Raw genomic sequence first — 19706 nt, 5'->3', positions numbered from 1 at the left:
TAATTTTACTCCACAGATCACAAAACCTTGTGTTAACGCGCAAATATAACAACAACAACGATTATAACACACTCTATTTACTTTTTTATTTTTGGTGAGCATTCGGTATAAGTTTGGTGAATTATGGCCGATGTGAATACACGTTATCCTCGAGTATTTCTTTATTCAATGACCGATTGTTGGGTAGTTTTACTTCATGTGAGCATTATTCATTTGATATCTGTGCCCTGTAGAAATTAAAACGTTTGTGTAAGCAGACGTTACACTAGCGGGGCTTTTATTGTGGTTTAAAAGCCAACCGGAAGTTACGATGTTAATAAGTGGTTAGCAGCTAAAGCTAGAAAGGTTACCAGCAGAGCCAAACGCTTCTTTAACTTAACTCATAAGTTGGTTGACATTAATTAGACACCGTGGTTGAGCACATTGAGCATGAGAATGAGAGAGAAGTAGAAACACTGCCAAGTCTTTTCAATAAACTTCTATCGAGCGACTACTTTTTACCTGAGGGAAAAATCTATGCTGAGGTTGGTCAAAATGTCTATTGTCTGTCGTTAGCTAGCTAAGTTAGCGAGTGTTAGACGAGCGGAGGTGAAATTTGCAGCATTTTTTTCCATTTTCAGGCTGGACGCGATGGCAGATTTGTCGTTGCTGATGTTCTTTGTTCGTTACTGTAGCTTAGGGGGCTAATCGTAAGCTAACTGGTAAGATAATCAGAGCTGCTGAACGCCGTGTCTGTGGCTAGCTGGCAGTTTCTCTGAGGTGGTCGTTGACCAGAGCGCTGGTCACATCACGACTGAGACTCATTCAGAGGTCAGATACTGGTGTGTGCTGCAGGGTTGTTTGTGCTCCTGACGCAGTGGCATTATATTAACACACCATAGATACCAACAGGTTAGTCAGTTTGGTGGCTGACAAACTTAAATCGCAAATAATGACACTTAAATGCATGGAGCAAAAATTAGTCCCTCTTGGCTAGCGCTGCTGAGCTAGCAGGGCTGGTCAGTGCAGATGCTCGGCGATAGGTGCTTGCCCTCACATTTGAACCACTTGAAAGCATAGGATGTTATTTTGACAGTATTCACTTCGACACAATTTCACGGTCAACAACCGAGTAGTTGTTAGTTATGCCTCTAAATTGTAAAGACAACTCCCTGTTCAGGTGGACTGTCCTTCAGCTTGAAAGGCCCAGACAGGTTCAAGCCCCCGTCGCAACAAAGCATCCGCCCTGCTGAAGTGTCCTTGAGCAGGACAATGGATGTCTTCCAGGGTGGAGGCACTGTTGTGTCGCTGATTCCCCCTCCCCATCCGTAGAAGGGGACAAGTGACAAGAACACTCACAAGCTGAACAAGAATGAAATAAAAACACAGTCACTGAATGAGTCCTTGAAGGGATTACTATCGTAAGTGATCACAACACTATGAGATAAAGCACACCAGAGCTGCAAATGATTATTTTCATTATCTTGATCTGTTGATCTGATCTGAAGTTAATTTTCCCGATTATTTTTTCTCTATATTGTTATAATCCAAGCCCAAAATGATGGAGTCAAATTTCTAGTCTCATGTGACCAAATAACCAAAGCTCTAAAATATTCAGTTTACAATGAGATATGGCAAAGCAGCAGGAGGAGCTTTAACCAGCAAATATTTGGAATTGACAAATGACAAACGAGTAATGAGCATCGAAACAGTAGTAGTAATTACTTGTGTGGCTCACTGAGTTGTAAAAATATCTGAAACAAAAATATGTTTCATCCACATCATCACTACGTTTGCACACAGCTGAGGCTTTTAATCCTAATGACTAGAAGCCTAAATATGATATCTGTGAGATACTAATGAATAAAATAAAGTGAAATGGTATTTTTTTTAGCAGTAGACAACAGTCCATCTGTAATAGGGCTATAATTGACATACTCATCATTGTATAGCACTCATTGTATGCATGTAAACATTGCAAATGACAACTTAATAGTCCAAAGAGTCCACAATAGCAGTGGATTCTCACTTGTCTGCCACAGCTGGGACGTTTTTAGTCTTGTCTTTGCCATATATATTCACTCACTTGTTATAAATTGCTTATTGAATTTCTGTTTACTGACTCTTGATTGTTCACCTCTACAAGGTTGTAGGCTACAGTTGAGAGATGGGCTCTGAAAACCCAGACGACTTTGGACCAACTGTGATAATCGCAGAGGAAGATCAGCAAGAAATAGGAGGTCTGATCAACTCTGATGGGGAGGAAGTCGATTTCTCAGATCTCAGTGAGTACATCAGAATTGCAACAGCAAAGTATACAGTACACTTTGGGACGGGAAAAGAACGTTATGATGGAATCCAAAATAACAGTCATGTAATGAATAGTAGCTTTGTTCAACTATACGTTTTTGAGTTGCTGACTTTGTAAGTTTTGTGGTGGTTCTAACGAACTACAGATAATATTTGTTGTGCTGTGGGATTCATTGTTTACGAAAGGATTCTTCTTTTTGTTTTCCTGAATAAAGTGTTGTTTGTGTCTTTCTGTTCACACAGGAGAGCGTGCCGTCCCTGGCATTGGAATTGTAGAGGCTCCCTCAAAGACATTTGATCAGGCTGAGAATGAAAAACCGCCGTCTCTTCACAGCTGCTCGGTCTGTGGCAAAGACTTCCCTTACGCCTCTAAACTTCAGCGCCACCTACGCACTCACTCAGGAGAGAGGCCTTTCCCCTGCTCCATGTGTGAAAAGAGGTTTCCAGAGAAAGGACTTCTCATGATCCATGAAAGGGTCCACACAGGAGAGAAGCCATTCCCATGCACTTTCTGTGAGAAACGATTTGCCAGTCAGGGGGAGCTCAGGCTACACCGGCGGACACACACCGGCGAGAGGCCGTATCACTGCTCCATCTGTCTGAAGAGCTTTTCTCGTCACTGGCACCTGAAAACACATTTAGAGGCGATGCACTCTGAGGTTGTCGCTGGCTTTACGAGGAAGAAGTTTCCGTGTTCGGACTGCGATAAGAGCTGTAACTCAGCAGCCGAGCTGAGAGATCATCAGAGGACTCACACTGGAGAGAGGCCCTACCAGTGCTCTTTCTGTGACAAGCGGTTTGCCTTGTCCGGTACTCTTGTGAGACACGAGCGCCTCCATACTGGCATTACACCCTACCACTGCTCTGACTGTGGGAAGACATTTGCGCAGCAGTGGACACTGACAACACACATGCGGACTCACACGGGAGAGAAACCTTACAGCTGCACACAGTGTGATAAGTCTTTTGTAGCTCCTGGAGAGCTCCGGAGACACACCAGGATCCACACCGGAGAAAAGCCGTACACCTGCACAGACTGTGGGAGGCATTTTTCACTGGCAGGAACTCTCAGAAACCACAAACGGTCATGTACACAGAACAAAAATGAATCCGTTTCAGGTGTCATCTCAGGCCCAGTCCAAGCTCCAGCTGGTGAATCATCCCAGAAAGACCTGACCAACAATATCAGCTCTGAGGTACTGACAATACACAGCAGTGTCAATGTGGAATCTGTATTTTTTTTGTCATAATTTCATTGAGATTTTCTTTTTTTTCTTCTGCATTGTAGTTCTTTAAACATTATAATATGGTTGTTGCCTCATTTTGTTCATATGTATCTGTTTTTACAGGCGTCTGGCAGACAGAGTTTACCCTGTCGAGTTGAGCCCCGTTCTTCAGAGGGCGTTAACTGTGACAAAGCAACTCAGCACGAAAGTAACCAGAGGGAACCAGAAGACCGACAGGAAGACGCCACATCCAGTCCACAAATGAATGTAATTGTGAAAGAGGAGGAAGAAGAGGAACCTTTGTGTGGTACATAAAGATGAGATTCAAAATTGCCTTCTTCTTGTATATTAAAAGAAACATTAATGTCTTTGATTTTAACTGTGATTCGTTGTTTTCCACAGTAGAAGAAGCTCCTGACCAGGTGTCCGGGAGTGAGGATTGTACCATGCCAGAGGAAACTGAAGAGCAGCAGCAGGAAAGCAACACAGAAATTAGGATAACAGTAAAAGAGGAAGAAGAGGAACTTGTCAACAGTAAGGAACTTAATCTACGGTACCAAATATTTCTCAGCACATTAAAGACAATGATTACTTCTCTTACTGTCTTTACTAAGAGTGGTTTGAAGTTTATTATAGTTTTTCTCTCTGAATTCACCCCACTCACAGAATACCACCAGGAAGACATCTGATCAGTCCCAAATTCATTCTGCTTACTTTAGCAGGCTTCTCATTTTTTTTGCTGATTTTGGCAGTTGACATGACAACATTCACTGACAGATTTCATCAACTGTAGCTAATTAATATTAATTCTATGAGTTGGCCATGCAGCAAAATTTAAATCTTGGTTTTTGTCTGGCAAAAGCTGTGTTTTGTGCAGCGTTGCAGATTGTCTCACAACCGGTGATGGTTTCTTAAAGAATCATTGTACTTTTCACAGTTCGCTCTGACTGAACCCTACACTTGTGGCTGGTGGGGAGTTGTATTTACTTCAGGTTCCTGGGGATTTTATGAAGTGTTATATTAGACTATATTATATTGCCCTCTGATTAATCTCTGATTGAACTGACAAAGTTCAAGATGTTGAGGCCTTCTAAAAGGGTACTTAATTGTACCCATAAAGAGGACTTATAAACACCTGTGTAAAATTAATTATGCTGTTTTGAACAGTTAAGCTGGGAAGAAGGTGCCTCACATAAGTGGGGTGAGACTTTTAGTGTAGCGTGCCTTTAATTATTTAAACATAAACTTATGTAAGCAGTGATGTGCTTATGCAGCAGAAAGAAGCAGAAGGTTAAACATCTAATCTGTTTATTTATTTTTATCTCATCTCCTTTGAATCCTACACTGTGTTGGAGTCCATAGAAACCAATGTTTTAAAAAGTGAAAAGGTTCATATCTGTTACTTATTTTGTCTGCTGTTGCTAAATAGCATGTTTCAACTCTCCCCATTTATGTTTCCAGTGTCTGGAGAGGATCCCGATTGTGTCCCTGACAGTAAAAGTCAAAGTCCTCTATTATCACCAGGGCAGGAACAGTTTAACAACAATCTAACAAAGAGCTCTTACTGCTGTGGGCTTTGTGGAAGAGACTGTCACAAGATGTCTGCGCTGCAAATCCACATGCGAATTCACTCGGGAGAGAAACCTTACCAGTGCACACTGTGTGGGAAGCAGTTCACCCAAAAAGGTCAACTCAAAGGTCACCAGAAAGTCCACACAGGAGAGAAACCGTTCTCCTGCCCGGACTGTGGGAAGAGCTTTGCCCACTCGGGGGCCATGAACAGACACCGGCTCACACACACAGGAGAGAGGCCCTACCACTGCTCCGTGTGCGACCGGAGCTTCAACCAGTCCGGCCGCTTGAGGGAACATGAGAAAATCCACTTTGGGGAGAAGTTTGACTGTCCCGAGTGTGAAAAGAGTTTCACACGAGCTTCAAGCCTCAAGAACCATTTCAGGCTTCACACAGGAGAGAGGCCGTATGGCTGCGATGTCTGCGGGAGAGGATTCAGCCGCTCACAAAGCCTGAGGCTCCACAAACGAAAACATGAGCTGATTCAGACTGAGGGGGAGTCTGCATTCAGTGTGAAGAATGATGAATTCTCACAGAGTGACGATAACTCTCCAATTAATATGTGTATTACAGACAAAAACGACTTATAATGTATTTATATAAACCATACAGATATGTGCCAGTAGTGCTATAACAGTACAGGATTTTAGGCAGTAGAACATGAACTGAGAGAAGAGAAGTAAGTGACTACCTCTGTGAATAGACCATTATTAAACCTTTATGTGGTGATTCACCCAAAAAGTATTAAAGCTAAAATATTTAACTCCCGGAAAGGTGCAGACAAATTCATAAACAGACACAAACCAGTTAACGTTAAGCAACTAGCAACACAATTTCAGACAAAACTACTAAACAAATATTTACTACAAACAACAAACTTTTGTAAAATCTTGGAAGCTGATAAGATGATAAATTTTAGAGTTCATATTTGCTCTTGTTTATCACTCTTGCCTATGTTAGTTGCGTTGGAATATCATGGCTTTTATGGTAGTACAAATGAGTCATTTAAGGTTTGTGATTTCACTTTGTCCATGCAGTATTTTTCATTAAAACTAATCGTGTATGTGGAAATTGGATTGAAGAATAATTATGTTTATTCGAGGCCAATGAGCAGTCAAGGAATCAGGTGAAACTGAAGTTCATTCTTTGGGAAACATACTCAGTAATGAAACAGTGGGATTATATTCATCAGGTGTTGCCAAAACCATTCTGCCTTAGTGGTGATTAATTTTTTTATTTGATCATGATCATTTGATCATGATCATTTGATCATTCATGATCTGGTTATCCAAGAACCAGATCATGAATCAGGTTCACCTGGTTTTAAACAGCTCTTTAAAGCCAAGTAAGTGTTGTGAATAAAGGAATTGTCCTCTAAGACTGTGATACAAAAGGCAATAACATGAAGCCACGTAGGTGGTAAATTTTGCCCAGTGCTGCCTCTGTCTAATTGTATGGGACATGTTATACTGAACAATAAAAGAAAAAATACTCAAGAGGATTTCTGTCTGCAGGAGTTAATGTAGGAGAGGTGCAAATATAAATATATGAGAAGTTACATTTAAATAATTTAACTATGGTATACACTGTTAAAAAGCACTGGTGTTAGACACTTTTAACAGTGAGCCAAGTCATCATATTACAAAGTAGTTTTTTTTAACAAAACCACTCAGTGAAAGAGTTACAAAAGCTCTCCATCAGTTTAAACCAGAGAAAACTATAATAACTGAAGGCACGTTTACAGTTGGTCATCTAAGTCTATTATTTTATTCTTATCAACTTTATTGTTAAATGCTACACAACTCTTGTTATAGGCCCTGCATTGGCGCAGCACACAGGTCGGGGATGGCAGCTTAAAGTACAGATTTTATAAAACCCACAGCTGTTCCTGAAGGCAGCACCATTTCAAAGAAACACACGCCCGACCTTTTTTGTTTTGGAAAAAAAATCACCTATGTATTAATAATCTTTCTATAGCATAACGTCGTTGAAATAAACACATAATATGACATCTTGAGTTTAGTTTACATAGGGTTACTCCGACATACACGAGAGGCTGCTGGGCAGCTCTTCAAACGGAAGTTTTGGAAATTACGAGGCGCCTCGAAAGTGACATGGAGATAAACAGACCCACACCGCCGGGACAGCTGAGGTTATCAAAGCTGCGGAATACTTCGCCAACGGAACGTTTCCTAGCAGGAAAAGTTGCTCCGTATGCTCTAATTTTGTGTGTGTAAAGCCCAAAGGACACCCAGGTAATAACGTAAACGCCCGCGTCTGCTGTCCTTAGCTCACATTAGCTCACATTAACAACTCTGCTAAAGGCAGCTAACGCTAATAAACGTTACTTTGCTACGGCAAGATACTAACAGCTACTGTGCCAGTCTCAGCTGATTACTTCTTGTTTTCTTGTTTTCTCCTAACCATAACTCATCGTCAGCTGGTTCGCAAAACTGCAGTAAATAAAGTGGTCAGGTGTTTCCTTGGTGAACTTTGACATTCATATGATTTTTCATGTAGGGGCTAGCTAAAGTTAGCTGCAGTTGCAGCCACAGTGTGCAGAAACTTCATGTCTGCGTTCATAACACCTCAACCTTAAATGAGTGAAATCTGGGTTGTAGCAGAAGTGTTGTGTGTTGCATATACACCAAGTCAATATCGCGTTTTATTCACAAGTATAACCGCAATTAATAAGGCTTAAATAAAACCCAAATTTACTGCATCATATATCCAATATACAACTATGAGTATTAAAGATATCGAATTGATTGTAAATGCAGGTCTAATGTAGCTGGATGATTCCCACTGTAGTCTCCATAATTCTTGTCTTATGTAGATTCACTGTTTTCTGTTACATCTTTCTTCAGTCACAGTATTAAAATGAAACCATTACAATCAGCTAGCAAATCAGAGAAACTCATCACTTCACCTTTTCTTATGCACACCAACTCTAAACAGCAGGAAATGACGTTTGTCACTGTACTGAACTTTGTGCCACTGCCTCTCTCTCTCTGTTTCTTCCTTGCATGTGCTCAGTGTCTCACTTTTGACAAACACACACTGTCAGGATGGTTTCATACAAGCGGCTGAACCCTGAAGATGTTCAGTTTTCCAGTGCTGTGTTGTCGGAGGAGGCTCGTCCCGTCCAGGAAGTTTCAGTGAGTTCACACCTTGCAGTCAGTTTTAAAACTGCAAAGGCCGGGTCTCTTTCTGTGAATTCAGATAAATGCTGTAGATTCTCTTCCTTCTGGATGCTGTTGTTTTGGAAAATTTTAGAATCTGTGTTAGAGTCTCATTATTTTATTGTTTGACAGTATCAGTTTGATCTTATGGTTGTTTTGTACGGTGGCAATTGGTAATTCTGTTTCTGAAGTTACAAAAGCATTATTGTCTGTCGCCTGACGTTGTGGTATATTTTCACTACCTGTTTTTTCTTTTGTTACTGTGTCTGAGTAAGGCCTTCATTGTAGCTTTTACTGATGAAAAAGATTCTCATAATATTGGCTATGGTCCTATTTTTATTTTTTGAATTTATCCAAGAAGTTAAGATCTTTATCTAGTTAAATAAGTCACTCAGGCAGTGTCAATCAAAACTCAAATATTATCTTTGAATATGTATAAATTGTGGTTGAGCTATGATAATCGATTGCCTTAGATTTTAATTAAGGAGCCACTGTGTATGTTATTTGAATGTGTATATAGAAGAACATTGATGTAGCTGTACCTTGTAATTCCATGTGAGATCTCCCAAATATTTAGCATGACACGAAAATAAAACCTAATTAATTAACTAACTATATTGAAGAGCGACTGCTTTGGTTTTTGCTTTTCCTGAGTGATTTGATTTCCTTGCTGTGTTTCAAGGTGCTGGAGCCGGAGGAGGCCTCCTTGCTTCCACGGATGCCGTCGTGTTCTGTCACCAGAGGCCTCCTGGTGATTGGCTGCCTGCTGCTGCTTCTCTGTGGAGGCTGGCTACTGGCCACCCTGTTCTGGCTGCACGGTCCGTCCAACCAACAACCACATAGACCACCGCCCCCGGCCACAGCACAAACAGCGCAAACATTAGTAAACGACACTGCAGCTGCCTCCCGCCGTGAGGCTTGCAGTTTGATCCCAGAGGCGTGGAGGTTTGATTGCTACCCTGAAAGAGGGGTGGTTGTGACCAGAGAGTTGTGTGAGGCAAGAAACTGTTGCTTTATTCCTGCTTCATCTCCGTCCCTCTCTGCCACACGCCCGTCAGGAAGAAATGGCATCCCTTGGTGTTTCTATCCTCCAGATTACCCTTCCTACTCGCTTGTGTCAATAAACGACACATCCCTGGGACAGAAAGGTACACTCGTAAGGGAGGTGAAGACGTATTACCCAGCAGACATCCTCACTTTAGAGGTGGAGATTCGTTATGAGACAGACACACGGCTACGTGTCAGGGTGAGTGGAGGACGACCTTATTCGTTATACGGCACGCATTGTTTTGCCAATCACAGCCAGCAGCTGTTTTCAGTAAATAAGCACTGATAAACCGGCTGCGTAGGACCAGAGTGGAGACAGAAACAGTTAGCTGGGGAAGAAAGTGAAGCATTTGACAAAGGAAAGACCCAGAGTTGGTACAAAAAGAAAAAGAGAACAGCACAGTTCACATTCAAAGCAAATAGGTCAACAATGTCTGTGCCAATACTTTGATTAAACCATGACGGTCTAAAGGTACGGTCATAAACTTTACAGGTCAGTTAATTAAGTTTTTATTCTGAACTGCTCTAGATTCTCTGGTCTGTAACTCAAATACAAACTGTTTGTTTGTCTAATGTTTCTCAATATAGATTACAGACCCTTCTATTTCACGGTTTGAAGTCCCAATCTCTGTCCCCACCGCCACCAAGAAGGCAGAAAGTCCAGACTACACTGTAGAGATTTCAAAAGAGCCATTTGGACTCATTGTGAAGAGAAACTCTACAGGAGCAGTGCTGTAAGTCTGACTTTAGCTGGCTACAGCTTGACAAATTTTGTATATTAGACAGTCAGTTATGAAAATAACCATATGTTAAAACTGTGTCCCTCTTCAATGGTTTCCTGTTAGTTTGAACACCACAGTGGCTCCTCTCTTCTACGCGGATCAGTTCCTCCAGTTCTCCACCCCCCTGCCCAGTCAGTTCATCTATGGCCTGGGGGAACATCGTTCCACCTTTCTGCATGATGTCCACTGGAATACACTCACCATGTGGGCCAGAGATGTGCCTCCTACGGTATGGAAACTCGTACTGTACTGCTCGTACAGTAGGTCTAACAGTTTGGCTACAGTAAAACATTAAACGGTGAAAAACAGTATAGAAAACATGATGGAAATACAACATTTATGTTTGTTTTATGAATTAATTTGAAGAATGTGACAGTCACTTTTTACTTCACATAGATCCAATATTTTCATCTGCCGCTGTCTCTTGATATATGTCAAAATGTCTGAAAAAGATCTGTTTGAATAACGTTCAGTACCTGACTCCTTTGGATTATGGCTCTATTGAATATGTAGTTTACTTTTCTGCTAATAAGATAAAATTTATTGTAACTGTAGGAGCTATTTATTAGTTTGTTTTCTTTGTTTATTTGTCTTGAGTGTCTGATTTTTCTTAATATTTACTTAACTTAGACTAGATTTATTTAATATTGTCTTTTGTCAGGTATTATTTTAGTTTGTTTTGTACCAACCTCAAGAAAACACGGAACCTCCGTTTGTCTGCAGACATTACATCCCCATGGTGTTTGACTTTAAGTTTGAATCATGTTTGAATCATGTACACACTACAGTAATATCTTTGTGTTCCTCTCTACAATGTAGGAACAGACAAACCTGTACGGAGTCCATCCATTTTACCTGGCAATGGAGGACGGAGGGAATGCTCACGGCTTCTTCCTGCTGAACAGCAATGCAATGGGTCAGTCTGGTGCTGGAAATGCTGGACATCAGCAGCAGAATAAAAAATTGATGCTCACAGTTGGAAGATTTCTCAACTGTTCATGTGACAACAGCTGACAACCTTAAGCAGTTGTATAAAAGCAGAAGTCCCAAATGGACTTTCCTGTGATTAACATGTTCAGTGAGATTGCATATTAACTTTCCAGTGTTGTATAAAGACATAGTTTGTGTACAGTAGATGTCATTTTGTTATTTTCCAATAATGATAATGGTCATTGCTAACTGAAAGGTGAAATTGATGTGAAAACGTTAATTTAATTCCGTTGATTATCCCACGCTATCATCATACTCATTAATGAAAATATTATTAATGAACAGGAAAAATCAGCTGCTTATTTTAAGATATTTATGGAAGTGTAAATTTTATTCTTACCCTGTTCATCTCTTTGCTTTCTGTGAATGTTTCATCGCAGTTTTTTTGTGTTTCATTAGATGTGGTCCTCCAGCCGGCCCCAGCCCTCACCTGGCGTTCTATTGGTGGAATCCTTGACTTTTACGTTTTCCTTGGTCCTGATCCTGGTTCAGTTATTGAGCAGTATGTTGAAGTCATAGGTCAGTAGGTTGAATGGAATTTGGGCGTGTGGACGTGTTGAGTCTGATCTGTTTTTTACACATCATATACCAGTCTTTCATTATAAAAAATATTATAGACTTACACTGTGTCTCTTACTCATTTTAAGAGGTAGTTCCACTTTTGATTCACTCTGAGGTAGTCTTGTAGAACTGTACCAGTATTGTTTGCTGTACACCAGCCAAGTTAAAACATCCATTTGAGATCCAAGGAAGTGACTTTCCATTATATTACCTGAATGAATGCATGAATGAATGAATGAATGAATGAAGTAACCATAAAACTAACATAGCTGGGTAAAAATCATCAGTTTTAAGGTACATATTAATTTGTGCGCAGGACAGTGTGATTTAAAACCTTGCTCTGTAGAAGTATAGTATAGTATTATATATATTGTATATATAGTATTCATATGTTATATAAGTTATGTAAGTATTCATATATATCATCAACAAATCCCATGAAAGGAACATGGCCACTGTAGTTGTTTATTCAAACCCGCATAATCCTGCTTTGCAAAATATCCCCTACAACACCAAATGTGTGTTAATCAGCAGCTAAAAATATTACCCACAAATGACTATTTTCTCCTGTTTGAGTAACATTTGATAAAATTACAATACAGAGGAAATTACTAAGCCTTTTTCACAATGACACTGCATATATGTCAGCTGATTTTAAAATAAATATTTACATCTATAGGAGGAACAAAAGGGGCTTTGGAGTGAGTCCCAGAGATACTGTCAGAAAGTCAGGAAGTACTGAGAGATGGACCAACACGTTCGCCAAGTTTCCAACCAAGTCAATTCAATTTACACAAGATTTGTGAACTCATGTTTTAGTTATATGTGTCTCCAGTTTTGATTAAGAATCTCTGTACCTCAGTTCAAAGTAATCACCTCGGTTCATCCACCACAAGTTCATCCATTTTTCTTCTGATAACATCCCCCTGCTTTCACTCACACTCCTCTTCTTTCTTCGTCCCTCTGTCTTGTTGTAGGCTACCCAGCGATGCCCATCTACTGGGCTTTAGGATACCACCTCTGTCGCTGGGGTTACAACACAAGTGATTCTACCTGGGAGGTTGTAAAGAACATGAGGAATTACCAGATACCTCAGGTAAAGTGGATAAAGCAGATGGTTTGTTTGTGCACGCGTCAGTATCTAGCAGCTTTTATGTTGTGTTCTGTTTCAGATGAGTTATTTGTGGATTGTTTTTTTTTGCAGGATGTCCAGTGGAATGACATCGACTACATGGACAAATTTATGGACTTCACCTTCGACTCTGCAAAGTTTGCGACACTGCCTGACCTGGTCAAGGATCTGCACGCTCATGACCAGCGCTATGTCATGATCCTGGTACACAGGCATTTCTACTTGCATTCATATGTTTCTTTTGTCTGATGTGGCCGGTGTATGTGTGTGTGACTGTTGTTTCTCAACGTGCAGGACCCAGGTATCAGCAGTACTCAGTCTGAGGGTTCATACTGGCCTTTTGATGAAGGACTGAAGAGAGGAGTTTTTATTAAGGATGCTGAAGGAAAAACTCTTATTGGGAAGGTGAGACATGAGTCACAGCACTACATTGTCTGGTCACATATAACATATTGTTATTATTATCATTATTATTTCATATTTTATTAGCATTTTTTCGACTTTCGAAATGGGTGATGTTAAATACCACACTGTTCCATGTTGCCATACATGTCAGAGGCTTTACTGCTACTGTTTACAATGCCATCACCTCCATCTCCATGCACTCTCAAATCGGTTTTTGGTTACGTTTCACGAATTATACCAAGTTTAGTTTAGTTTCAGTTCTCCATCCTTTCTTCCAGGTGTGGCCTGGTCTGACGGCATACCCTGATTTCTCTGATGATGTGACACATGAGTGGTGGTACGACAACCTTCGGAGGTTCCACGAGAAAGTGCCATTTGATGGATTATGGATTGTAAGTGAAAAAGAAAACTCTGATCCCGAATTAAACAGCTTTACTGTAGCGGCTCTCAGCATTTCATGACATCCTCTCCCTCACCTTTGTCTCATCATTTTTAGGACATGAATGAGCCGTCAAATTTCCTGGATGGATCCACTAATGGCTGTCCATCAGGCAGTTTGGAAAATCCTCCTTATACACCTGGTGGGTGATACAGATCTGAAGCACAAATCAAACAACAAACAAAACATAAACACACAAATCCAGAGCACATATGATTGTTAAGATGTAAAATTGTGTCTTTTACCTTCCAGGCATACTAGGCGGTATGCTGAGAGCCAAGACAGTGTGTGCCACTGCACAGCAAAAGCAGTCCATACACTATAATATACACAGCCTGTATGGACTCATGGAAGCTAAAGCCTCTGCCAGGTCAGGACCTCACACACATACACAATAGATAAAACGCCGAACACTGAACTATTTATTAACTATATGAACAATTTCTGTCATTTGCTCCCTTAAATCTTCTGCCTGTCTTCTAAATCTTCTTCCTCTCTGTCCAATTGTCCAGCGCTCTGAAGCGGATCGTGGCAAAGAGACCTTTTGTGATCTCTCGCTCCACCTTCCCCAGTCAGGGGATGTACTCGGGTCACTGGCTAGGGGACAACAGGAGCCAGTGGAAAGACCTTTACACCTCTATAGCAGGTTAGATCATACAGACACACGTATTACACATTATCAGGGGAATAAATAATTGGAAAAAAAGCCTTATTAGTGTTGCTCCAGTTTGTCTGTCAGCTTCTTGTGGTCTTCTTCTGCCCCCAAGTGGTCAAAATAAATGAATGCAGCTTTAAGTGATAGCCATATTTTTTTGCCATTTTGTTTGGAAAATGCAAACTTGTCAGCAATTTGCTTTACAGGATTTTATAACACCTTTATGTTGTTGTAAAACTGCTAAATTGAAGGTTTTGTGACTGACTTTTGTGACTAATTGTGTATGAAATTGTCAGTTTAATAGTTTGACATTGGTTTCATATCTCAGATTGTCCCCCTCTGTCCTTCTGTCCTTCAGGTGTCTTGACCTTTAACATTCTGGGCATCCCGCTGGTGGGAGCAGATATCTGTGGCTTCAGTGAGGAGCCGCAGGAGGAGCTGTGTGTCCGCTGGACGCAGCTCGGAGCTTTTTATCCCTTCACACGCAACCACAATGCCATCGACATGAAGGTAACAGTTTAACATCACTTCTGCAACATCATCTTAAGGTACCATGAGAAAAAATGCTGAGACAGTCATTACAGTAGTGTAAATCTAATTTAAAACACGTTTTGGTTGCTGTGGTTTCTCTTTTCCATAATTTGTGTTTTTCTTAAACTGCCTGATTTCGAAACGTATCCACAGCCTCAGGATCCCACCGCTTTCAGCCCCCTGGCTCGTACAGCCATGAAGCAGGCTCTGCTGCTGCGTTATTCTCTCTTCCCTGTACTCTACACTCTCTTTCACCATGCACATGTACACGGACACACTGTAGCACGACCGCTGATGTTTGAGTAAGTACGGCAGAAAAAACACAACCTTGTATTCTTTGTTTTTTAAGCTGTCTTATACATTTAAATGCTTAGGGCTGGACTCGAAGGATATTTGACTTGCTGTATGTTTCCTGTATGTGCTCAACAGGTTTCCAAAAGATATAAGAACCTATGGGATTGACAGGCAGTTCCTGTGGGGGAAGAGTTTGTTGGTGACACCAGTGTTAGATCCTGGAGTCACTACTGTGAATGGTTACTTCCCAGAGGGACTGTGGTATGACTACTACATGGTAAGAACTGTACTCAGCATCCAGCATAGTAAGCACACACTTATTATACTGTGTGAGTCTGGAATGAAATAGAGTGAAGAGTGAAGTAATATGCTCATGTGTGTTCCTCTCCTTCCCAGGGTGACTCTGTGCACAGCAAAGGTGAAGAGCTTCAACTCGATGCTCCCCTAGATAAGATCAACCTGCATTTGCGTGCAGGGTCTATCATACCAACACAGGTAAATAACATTTTTGGTTCACTTTTACAAAGATGAACTCTTTTTTTTCTGAACGATTTTAAATTTGTTGACCAAACGTGACAATAGAGAAAAGTGTGTTCACAAAACAAAGAGACACACTTTTTTAGTAACTTTTGACAGTGAGGTCTCTTGAATATTCTGAATTATCAGGAATCTGTGAATCTAACCGGAGAACACCTTACAATTATTAGTTTCTAATGCAATGTTTGTTTTTCTCTTTCATTTCATGGGCACAGGTGCCCAATGTGACTCTGTGGGTGAGCAGTGGTCAGCCTCTCCACCTCGTCTCAGCTCTCTCTGATGACGGTTCAGCCACTGGAGATTTGTTCTGGGACAACGGAGAGAGCATCGACACCTACGAGACCAACCAGTACGCCTACATCGTCTTCAACGTCGCTCAGGTACCCTCGTGTTTGGGAAAAAAAAAAAAATCAACTTTCAGTATCTGTTAAATGTTGTTGAAAAATTGTGTCTGGAGCTGCCAATTTGGACTTTTGCTTTTGAGACTTTTTTTCTAATAACTGAAAATTGATTAAGAAAAGTGACTAAAGGAACCTGGAAAAACCAGAACAAGACAGGACTGTAATGTTTAATGTTGAGATAATATTCTTTTAAACACGTGGCTATGTGATGTGACATCCATCGTCTTTTTTTTTGTAGAAAGTGATGACGTCCCAGGTGCTCCACGATAACGTGGAGGCCACGTACATCACTGTGGAGTCTGCCACCTTCTACGGTGTGAAGGAGAAGCCAAGCAGAGTGTTGGTGAACTCCCAAGATGCACCATTCACCTACAGAACCAATAAGGTGAGGCAACAGGCCAGGGGTGAATACACAGACATGGAAACTGTGTTTGTGCTGAGCAATGCTGAGTCATTTAGGTTTCAGATAGAAAACAGTTTGTCCTCAACTATCATTGGTATGTGTCAGCAGTGGTGGAAGAAGTATTCATATCATCAATTAAGCAAAACTATCAATACTAGACCATAAAAATATTACAGTACAGGTAAAAGTCCTGCATTCGAAATTCTACTTACATAAAGTATGAAAAGTAAAAGTACTTATTATGCATAATGACCCATGTTTGTGTTCTATTGGACTTGGTCGACCAGTGCATATAAGGATCTATAAGATTTCAATACAGAGCACTAAAAACCACATAGCTGGGCAAGTTTTAGAAAACTTTAGAGTCACTTAAATAAACTTATTTAAGAGCCTTCTGACACCTCTTGTGTAGCACATGACTTGTGCAGTTGTGAAGTTGTCATGTTTTTCATAGAGAAAGCTTTTAGTTTACCTGTCTGAAGAAACTCTGCCGTCAGGTACTGACCTTTGTTTCCACTGTCTTTCTCTGCAGGTGTTAACAGTTGCAGATCTTGGTCTCAACCTCAGTCGGAACTTCACCATCAGCTGGATGTAATGACTCTGATGTTTTAACTGTTGGTTTCACTTGCTGTTCACTGACTGTTGGAGTCACATGCTGACACACACAGTTCAGCCTGTAAGTGTTGGGACAGTGATGCTTTTCACTGTTTTGGCTCTTTAATCCAGAACATTGGATGCAAACAGTAAGTGTGAGATTCAGGTGCGGATTTTAAATTTTAAAGAGTAACTTAACACCAGGCTGAAAAGCATTGTTTCACTTTGCTCTCTGGTTGAAAGTCCCAAGTCTGTGTCAGCACTTGTGTTCTGTTGCAAACCCAGCAGTACACCTGTGCATCGCCGCAGCAAGTTGAGAAGTTAAATCACTTCAAGATACCAAAAAGAGGATTTTCTGGGGCTGTTAAGCTGCTCTTTAAAATAGTTCACGTCTGCATTGGGTATTGTACTTCAGTTCAGGTCTAATGTGCTTGAGCACAGAGCCAAAACAAAATTGTCCATTTGTCAGAAAAGATGGACAAATAACACAGAGTGAAGGTACTCTGAAGCGAGTGACGTCATGTTTGTGTTAATCAAAAGTATTTTTGTGTTCAGAACAAACAGAGCATATGAAAGCTTATGAAACAATGCGAAATCACTGACCTACAGTCGTTTTTGACACTGCTTTAAAAAAAGATGTGTGGACATTTATTAATTATAGCTGAAGTGTCATCTGATTTAAGCAAAAAGCTCGGCTTTGCCTTTGTACTTCAGCTTGATTTTTAGTTCCGTTTTCTCAAGTCTGCATTCTAAAAAAAAATCTCATCAGCAGAAAGATGACACGCAATAAATGAGAGAGAGGGTAATTGCCTTCCTGAAAAAAGTCTGACTATATTTCATGATGTAGTAAATTGTATGTGTTTTAATGCTGTTTACAGCATATTTTTTGCACTAATTGGTATTGCAGTATTGTAAAAGTAGATACAGGTGCCTTATGATTCCTGTCGGTGTGTTTTGAGTGTTTCTGGGTTTGTTCCTTTCCAGTCTTTTGTCGAGTGCTGAAGACCATACTACTGCTTTGCCTGAAGATGGTTTTAACTGTAAAATTATACTAAAGCAGCCGTACGTGTTCTGTAAACATACTGTGATGCCTCTGATGATAGACTGCAACCGCATCCACAAGCCGGATAAATTTCTTGAGCTGGCTGAGTGAAGTTTTCAAGCTCAGTGACATTCATTCTGCCCAAATTTGACCTTAATGCTGTGGAAATTTGATCTGAATGTATGGGTTTATGCACTTTATGCTACTTTGGAAAATAATTTGCTCAAGGAATCACCCAAATGTTTTTTTAAGCATGTAAAGACTCCAATATAGAGTGTATTTTGCTGTCATTTGTATTGATGTACCTTTACTTGTGACACTAACACTATTTTATCATGAAGCTTTGTATTTTATTTTTTGTGTAATTGCTTAAATGTAATTATACAAACAACACGCAAACCGAGTTTTACTGGATCTTTTTTTTCCCCTCAGAACATCTTACTAAAAATGATGATAGAAATCCTTTGGGACAGCAACACGATAACAAACAGAAGTTTGGTTATTGCTAAACTTATGTCTTGATTCCACTGTATTGTCACAAAAAAATTTAAAAAATACGTTTTCTAATATTTGTTTTGATTTAATTAAAAATGTATAAAGTCATGCTATGCGCCCTGATGTGATCGACAGATTATATTTGAATAAATGTTATTTTGATCTTGCCTGCATTTGGATCATGAACCTGAAGTGCTGAAGTACATGTACCACTAGAGGGCACAATTTTTGTTTGTGTGTATTTCACAATGATTGTTGGTGTCATTTCTCATAACAGTGTAATTTATGAGTGAAGTTTCCCTCATGACATCAAAGGACTTTATGCAAGATTTTGCATATTTGTCAGATTTAGTTGCGAAAAGGCAGAGATGTTGTAGGGTTTAACCCTAAACCAGAACATCTGGGGGAAAACTGTGAGTAACAAATGGTGTTTCCTTCCTCTACTAGTCTGATCAAAGATTTCTTTATCAAGGCATTTAATCATCAACAGGTCTAAAGTACTCGAGTTACCAAGTCTGAGATTAATCTATGGGCAGTTTTACTGTAAGGTTGAAATATGGTTGTCTTATCTGTAAATACCAGTTGTTGTAGATTAAATTACAACCTTTGTAGACCAAAGGTTGTAATTTAATCTGTTTTACTACAGTTACTCTTGGAGGCACTAAAAAGGTTGAAATCCTGGTGTGAGTTGTCTTAAATTATGAGACTAAACTCTTTTTTTTGATATTATTTCCTCCCCCTGTATCATCTCTTCTTTATTAACTTTCCTAACTGTCAGTGTTCTTTATTCAGCCTTTCATCCATCTGCAGCCTCTCTGTCTGTGTTTTTGTTATTGACCAGTGTCCTCAAGTCTCCGCCCTTTAAAAACCCAGTGGTCACATAGATGGGGGAATCTCAGGATGTCTGTCATTAAGAAATCAGAGATTATCAGAGGACTGAGCTCAGTTAGTTTGTCTCTGCAAAGTTTGATAATTATGTGTCTCTTTCTCTGTGGACACTAACCAGAAAACAAGAAGTAAACTGGGAAAGAATCACTGACGCTGAGCCAAGAATTTAACTGGATCTCTTGTGTCATGAAACCAAACAAGAATTTGATTGTGCCTACAGCACACACATCAGCCCCTGAAA

The 19706-nt window shown here is 40.2% G+C and overlaps 2 protein-coding genes across 4 annotated transcripts; both read left to right on the top strand.

Moving 5' to 3' along the window:
• Positions 1-335: 335 nt before the first annotated feature.
• On the top strand, positions 336-6318 carry LOC121181067 (zinc finger protein 835-like). 3 transcript variants are annotated; one of them, XM_041036853.1, is made up of 7 exons: positions 336-524; positions 1160-1400; positions 2126-2264; positions 2533-3485; positions 3639-3822; positions 3918-4049; positions 4977-6318. In XM_041036853.1, exons 3-7 carry the CDS (start codon positions 2147-2149, stop codon positions 5675-5677), a joined length of 2088 nt encoding a protein of 695 aa, XP_040892787.1. In that variant the 5' UTR covers positions 336-524; positions 1160-1400; positions 2126-2146; the 3' UTR covers positions 5678-6318. The 3 variants fall into 3 exon arrangements, with proteins under 3 accessions (XP_040892787.1, XP_040892786.1, XP_040892785.1); XM_041036852.1 differs by lacking the exon at positions 1160-1400; XM_041036851.1 differs by having other exon boundaries at positions 336-1400.
• An 890-nt stretch (positions 6319-7208) lies between these two features.
• gaa2 (alpha glucosidase 2) lies at positions 7209-18748 on the top strand. The gene is made up of 21 exons (XM_041036845.1): positions 7209-7342; positions 8124-8245; positions 8952-9515; positions 9905-10050; positions 10162-10327; positions 10918-11014; positions 11488-11607; positions 12627-12745; positions 12854-12985; positions 13076-13186; positions 13465-13578; positions 13683-13767; positions 13878-13995; positions 14138-14271; positions 14639-14790; positions 14965-15113; positions 15241-15382; positions 15502-15600; positions 15858-16022; positions 16282-16428; positions 16979-18748. Exons 2-21 carry the CDS (start codon positions 8156-8158, stop codon positions 17039-17041), a joined length of 2913 nt encoding a protein of 970 aa, XP_040892779.1. The 5' UTR covers positions 7209-7342; positions 8124-8155; the 3' UTR covers positions 17042-18748.
• The last annotated feature ends 958 nt before the right edge of the window (positions 18749-19706 follow it).

The sequence above is a fragment of the Toxotes jaculatrix genome, chromosome 4 (genome assembly GCF_017976425.1).
Source record: "Toxotes jaculatrix isolate fToxJac2 chromosome 4, fToxJac2.pri, whole genome shotgun sequence".
In the NCBI taxonomy this organism is placed as follows: domain Eukaryota; kingdom Metazoa; phylum Chordata; class Actinopteri; family Toxotidae; genus Toxotes; species Toxotes jaculatrix.
Note: the sequence above shows the minus strand (reverse complement) of the source record. Positions and strands in the feature narration are given on the sequence as shown.